We start from the raw sequence: 7,184 nt of genomic DNA, 5'->3' as shown, positions 1-7,184 counted from the left end.
GAAACATCGTGTGCAATTATTAGATAATGGGAAAATGAATCACTATCTTTTTAACTGTTACCCAAGATTGCCATTGTACAGTTGTGCTCACCTATACCGAATTCTGATATATCGCACACTCCTTCTTTATCTTATGTCAAATTAGGGGATTCTAATAAGGTTGTTGACCGGAAATATTTTTCTGACATTTATATTCTATGATATAATTTAATGAAAGTGTAGGTGTAATATTTCAGACACTTCACTCAACCACACTTTGCCGGAATAATAAGTTTAAATTATTTGTGGCTGGTTGAAAGATACAAGTTTTTTATTGGCTAATAAACCTCGGGTATAACGTACTATTATCATGGTCCTGGGGAGTTCACCATAATCGGGTCTATCTGTATAACATTACTTTTGGTATTATCTAATCTTATTTGTTTGTTTTCATGTCTGTCTTTCTGTTCAACCTTGAACCATGTTCATCAGTACGTTTCATACGATGTTCTAATAATAGATTTTTATAACAGTACTTTCAAATGCGTGGTGATGAAATGACTTCCATTTTTTTATATTCATTTAATACAACAAAGATACACTGTATATAGTTGCCTGATTAAATGTACAGATAATTACGTCTGGAGGTCATTTACAATGAAAAACAGTACAGTCGCGTCAAACTTGATGAGTTAAAGGCACTGTATAAATTTTGAATCTTAAATAACACATTGATTGTTTTAAGGAATAACGCTAACGCTGAAATGTTTTCATTAGAAGACAAAACTTATAAACTGTTAATGAAACCCATTTATGAGAAAAAGTAGTTAATTACTTCATTTCAATTTTTATTCTGGAGAAGCCGACATCTAGATTTTTTTTGCTCAGAATATTAAAAAATTCTCAATTGACCATAATTAATGATTTGGGATCAACTATAACCTTTGAAGCCAGACTGTGTATAAGATTACTTCTATTAAGTTTATCCATAGGATAAACACAGGATTCATACCGACAGCGTCATAAAAACAGATGATAGAATTAATGTCTACGTGCCAATTAGATGAACATAATTATAAAGGCCATGAAAACAAAACAAAAAAAATAACAATAAGAACAGAAAAAAATCCTCGTCAATTTTATTTACTATCTACATTAAATGTACATGACTTGTCGGGTTTGAAATAACTTTGGTCATTGGTTGTAGATTGCTGTTGCAACATTTGTCCATCATTGAGATGTTTTGTCGCATTGGTATGAAGGTTAAAGTAATTTAGTACACATGATAAAGGACACTCCTACCGCAGTTATGATAACAATTTCATGCTACTGGTAATTAACAACAGATAATCAAAGCGTAGGGCGAGGAATGTTACTTAATAACAGAAAAATAAGCCATCAGTGTGCAAACTGTATCCGGTATAAACTGGCGGGCAAATGATCCGATGCTTATATTCAATGTAAAAATAAATTGTAACATAGTTTGGGGACCTTTCTGTTGAAAATGTGTCAAGAGTTAACTCATATAACATGCACAGTGCGTTAACTGGAGTGCAGGTATTAGTTACCCGCACTTCAGAGCATGCCCATTGAAAAGTTCATTTTGTCTGGGTTTTACATATTGTGACGACAGAGAGATAGAAATATCATATGCTCGTTCATTGGTTACATTTTTCTGGGGTTTCATATTGTGACATCAGGGAACGTGTTTTTTTTAATTTGACTATGATACAAAAGAGAAACAACACCAAAACACTCGGCAATCTGATTAATATTCGGGGGCTACGGCCCCTGAGGCTTGTACAAATCAGATAACCTCGTGTTTCGATGCTCTTTCCATTACATGTTCTTTACTCATTAAAAGTGTTGATAAATATGTGTGCACTATGTTTAGCTAGAATAGAAAAAGTTATATTTTAAGTAGAGGGATAATGTTTATGCACATAGTTTGAATTAATTAAATGGCACATTGGAAGCAATAATTAAAATAAAACACAAAAATACAAGTGAAGTAATTCTTGGTCTTTTATTTCTACTTTATACAATGAAGTAAAGAAGAAAAAACATGTAATGCCCTTATGTTTCTTGCCAAGGACATGTCCACTTTAATGAGGCGGAGCATACTCCAAAACTTCGTTCTTCATCGCTTTGTGGAATCTGTCTATTTATTCCAATTGTAATTTCATTCGGAGACATCCCGCCACTGCCCGGATCAAACTGTCCGTTCAAATGAAACAGATCGTTCATGCAAAAATTTTCATCCAGACGATTGTCATTGGTCATGCGCATAAATTGGTTTCCGATGTAAACAGTCATCTTATTAGTACGCGAGTTCGTCACGCCCATAATCATCACGTGACTTGATGAGTTTCCGGCAGAGTTATGAGGATAAATTTTAACATGTGGAAATACAGCATGCACGATTGCGCCATCTGAAACTTAGTAAATAATTTTGTTTGAGATTTATAATTTTGACACAAAGACATTACGATTGTCAAACAATAACTTTTGTCTTATTCTAACACGACCTGCACTCACATTAACCGAAATGTTGGAGCAATGTACCTTGACACATTAAAATCGAAATAATATATCCCCAACAGTGATTTAACGCTAAATAAAAATCACTGTTCGGAGTTCGGATGCGAGGAATTATATGCACGATTGCGCCATCTGAAACATCGTAAATAATTTTGTTTGAGGTTCATAATTTTGACACAAAGCCATTACGAATGTCATACAATAACTTTTGTCTTATTCTAACACGACCTGCACTCAGAAATGCTGGAGCAATGTTCCTTGACACGTTAGAATCGCAATAATATATCCCCAACAGTGATTTAACGCTAACTATAATCACTGTTCGGAGTTCGGATGCGAGGAATTGTATCATGAGGGCGTGATAAATTATTAATTAAACACAAACTTTAAGATTATTAGACAAATTTTCTTTGTGGCACTGATATAATTTCTGGCTAAAACTGTTGCAGAACTCGTGTATATATGATTATATTTAGGCCTGCAATTTTCAATTAATTAAATCATTAACGAAATGTGAAATATGTCTTCGATGACCTAAAATCACTAAATGAATGTGAAATATTTATAAACACAATGAAATATTGCCATAAAATGAAAATGGAATGAGGTTCAAGGTCCGTAATTTCCTTTCAATATAATTCATTACAAAATTATTATTAAATAATTTGCAATATATTTTATAATTTATTATTTTTATGTCGAAATATAACACGATATGCATAATAAACTAAAACTGTTCTTGATTCTTTAATTACACAAGGCGCCTCAATACATTGACAACTGTCAATTTTTAATACGAGAAATATCCTTAAATATGCACCGTCTAACTTGAGAAAAAATAGTCCGTATCCGGTTTGGATATAAATGTCATATCTGATTTACAGATATTTCGAATCTTATGTGATATAAACCAAATGGATTGTTATTAATTCTGTTTAAATATAGTGTTAAAATTAATACATACCATCTTTAGAATGCGAGTCCGTGATGTACAACAGTGTATCACGACGCCTGTTTCTAGACAGGTCAAGATCAAGTTGTAGCAGACGACGGCCACAGAAAGGTCCTTTAGTACACCCAAAACAACCTTCGTTCCCCATTGGATCAAATGTTACCTGAATTTGTCAATTAAACCACGCTTTGAAAACAATGTTCTTTATTTGAAAAAAAGTTTGCAATTTGAATTGATTTGAGTAAAGCCATATGACGTCATGAGAGCTTTTATTTTGCAAAAGTACACCAAAGACAATTTAGGCTTACTGTGAAAATATATGAACATTACATTCCTGTATTTTCCTTGCATATTGTTATTGCATGTAAATGAAGGTATACGTCCTTAAAGAGGCATTCTGTCACTTAAAGCGTAAATGGTGAATGGAAAGCTAAAAAGGCCATAATAAAAGGCAATATTTTATTTTATTAATGTTCACGTCTATCAAATGACTCCCGAAAAATGCTTTAGATATCCCTCAGAATGTAGCAGTAACGTTTATATGATAAAAAGATAGGGCAGTCTTTTTAACTTTAGGCAGTTCTTATCATTTTCCATTAGCAGTTATAGATCAGGGACCATTTACATAGTAAATCTTTTGAATATGTAGGTAAAGCGCCTGAACTTGACGGTGGTAAAAAAAAATTAGTATAATGTCACTTAAATGGTGAACCAGGACAAAATGTATTCATATTGCATTACCACTAGACAAAAGACCATATACACAACATTTTAATTTAAAAAATTCCTATATCTTTAAGTAAGAGTTGTCTTGATGAACTTACAATAAGCAGATAAGACATAGTTATATATAACCTTAATTACAGCGGAATTGCTACATCGTTTGTATGCTCTCTGTGGCTTTGTAGATACTGTTGCACTAACACCATCCAACTCGCCATTTACCCGTGCTTTATAATTAATTGTACCTAAATACACACACAAAAGATCATGTGACAGAATTGTTCAAAACATTGCACAAATAGATCTTTGATGAATTACTATAAAGAGATTATGGTGTAGATAATAATCAAAGGGTAAAGTGATGAAGACAATACTTAGCTTAGAAAGAATACCAAATCAGAAAATAGACGTCTAGTAAAATTTGATATACATCAAAATCTGTCTATAAAGCCGTAAATTGCATGGTTTGTAACAGAAATTTAAGCCTTGAGGATGTTTTTGTCTGTTTATTTGTCTCTTTCCTTGTTAATTTACAATCCAGTTGAATAATTGAATGGCCATTTGAGTTTAAAAATCAGCTGCATTTATGGTCGAGTTCGCGTAAAGCACTTAAATATCAAAAGAAAATCTTTATTCTTTTTACATAATACTCGTTAAGAAAAAACAATTGTACAATACAATAGATATTTTGATGCATTTACACATAAGCATAACTGACATGAGGGTTAAGAAAATTAAGTAGGGATATTGAAACGTCATCAGTTAAAATGGCGGTGGAAATTACCGATCGCGTTGAGAAAAAAACGACTTTCTAAATCATGTTTTTTTCATCATCAAAGAACATCGTAAAACACATTTTTATTGTATTTATCGAAATCTATTTAAAACTGAAAATCATGCCTATTCCTCACCACAGACCTTCAAACATTTATTTATGTAAATTTACGTTTGTGTGAACTACTTAACAAAAAAAAGAAACATTGCATAGAAGAAAAGCCAACATGACACTCACCAAGATTTATATCAACCTGACCGGGAACACAACAAGGAGGCGTTCTTTCAATGCACTTTTTACGACCAGTAAATGGCTGTTTTATTATTATTCCCGGTGCAGTATTTAATATGTCAACAGTTTCCTCTTTCTTATCTTGTCTTGCATTTATAACTCCTGTCGATGATATGCTTGGTTTGTTTGTTGTTGCTGTGGATAACATATTTGATAAAGAGGTCTGGTATTTTGTAGGACTTACGGTTGTGCTAAAAACGCTGTTTTCTGAGTACAAAACGTTATTATCATAATCAACATTATCATTTGGCGTTAAGACAATGGGTTCTGATATTTTAATATTATTGGTTTGGCTTCGGTCGTCTTTTGAATGCTTTCTCCTGATGCTCCACTGCTGTCTTCTGTCAATGTATGTTTCTGTTCCGAACTCCTGTCACCTTGATAGTTAAGATCCCCATTGGAATGTTTTGACATACTAATACTGCTCTTTTCATTGTATTCGTTTTCACTCCCGGTCTTATCTCTGCTATTTTCATTGTATTTGTTTTCACTCCCCGTCTTTTCTCTACTATTTCCATTGTATTCGTTTTCACTCCCGGTCTTTTCTCTACTATTTTCATTGTATTCGTTTTCACTCCCGGTCTTTTCTCTACTATTTTCATTGTATTCGTTTTCACTCCCGGTCTTTTCTCTACCATTTTCATTGTATTCGTTTTCACTCCCGGTCTTACCTCTACTATTTTCATTGTATTCGTTTTCACTCCCGGTCTTATCTCTGCTATTTTCATTGTATTCGTTTTCTCTCCCGGTCTTACCTCTACTATTTTCATAGTATTCGTTTTCACTCCCGGTCTTACCCATACTCCTTTCAGTTTTGTCTACATCGTTTTCATGATAGCTTGATTTTGAATCAGACGGCTCCGTTCTATCTTTTCCCTGTTTTTCTTGCTGCTCGCTTACTTTCAATTCATTAGTCTCTCGTTCTTTGTTTCTTGACGTTGCTTCACTTTCTTGGCTGGTGAAATCTTCCTCAGTTAGTGTTCTTCTGCTCTCAGTGCCAATATCATTTTTATTTTCTGGATTTGACGAATAAGATTTTCTTTCAAAGGTTTTGTAATCTTCTTCGTCTTCCAAATACTTTGGTTTGAATTGATTTCTTCTGACGCTCGAATCTTCTCTTAAAGTCGTTTCAGCGCTTTTGTCATTATCAGTATCTTTATCTTGAAGATAATTACTATTGGTATTTTCAGAACTTGAATCTGTTTCTTTGATGTTCCTTTGCTCTGATATTGTCGAATATATGCTTTCTGAACTTTCTTTTTTAGGCTTCGGATGCTTTTCGTTCACTCGTTCTTGGTTATTTTCATCTGACCAAAGTTGATCGCCATTTTTGTTGTTAGAAAATGAACTGCTATCTTCCTCTGAGAATTTTTTCTCAGCTTTTGAATGACGCTTACATTCCAAATCAGCTATTAGGATGCAGCATATTAAACTGATCAGTAACACCCAAGAGAAAATTGTGCGGTTCGAAATCATTTTCTGAAAAAAAAAATAAATTAATTATTGAAGTAAAATTATATGACATTTGATTGATTTAGATCATTAATCTTTATCGCACTTATTATTAAAAGAAACGGTTGTGACTTGTAATATATAATGCAAGTGATCCAAAAGGAATCATTTCATCATTAATTGCTGTTTCGGGTCAGTTCAACAGTACTTTTATTATATACCAATACGGAAGTACGTAACGGGTGTTCATTTCTTGGATTTTATATATTAAATAACTGGCAACCTATTCTAAGGATTCATTAATGAAAAAACTCTAAATCATCTCAGCGAAAACACTTGCCGAGGTAAAGTTTGTGTCCGTGATACCTTTACGATAAATGTTTAATTATACATGTAATTAGAAACTACTATTCCAAATTTTAAATATATTTTCATAAGTACTCTTATGTGTATAGAAACAATGATTATTTG

At 32.9% G+C, this 7,184-nt stretch overlaps 1 protein-coding gene across 1 annotated transcript; it reads right to left on the bottom strand.

Annotated features, from left to right (window-relative positions):
• Positions 1-1,992: 1,992 nt before the first annotated feature.
• On the bottom strand, positions 1,993-4,449 carry LOC132755303 (uncharacterized). The gene is made up of 3 exons (XM_060746157.1): positions 4,328-4,449; positions 3,485-3,635; positions 1,993-2,411 (listed from the first exon to the last, which is right to left on the bottom strand). The coding sequence occupies exons 2-3, from the start codon at positions 3,618-3,620 to the stop codon at positions 2,056-2,058; spliced, it is 492 nt and encodes a 163-aa protein (XP_060602140.1). The 5' UTR covers positions 3,621-3,635; positions 4,328-4,449; the 3' UTR covers positions 1,993-2,055.
• Between the last annotated feature and the right edge of the window lie 2,735 nt (positions 4,450-7,184).

Source organism: Ruditapes philippinarum, unplaced genomic scaffold, assembly GCF_026571515.1.
Source record: "Ruditapes philippinarum isolate M1 unplaced genomic scaffold, ASM2657151v2 ctg1041_1_1_1_1, whole genome shotgun sequence".
Lineage (NCBI taxonomy): Eukaryota > Metazoa > Mollusca > Bivalvia > Venerida > Veneridae > Ruditapes > Ruditapes philippinarum.
Note: the sequence above shows the minus strand (reverse complement) of the source record. Positions and strands in the feature narration are given on the sequence as shown.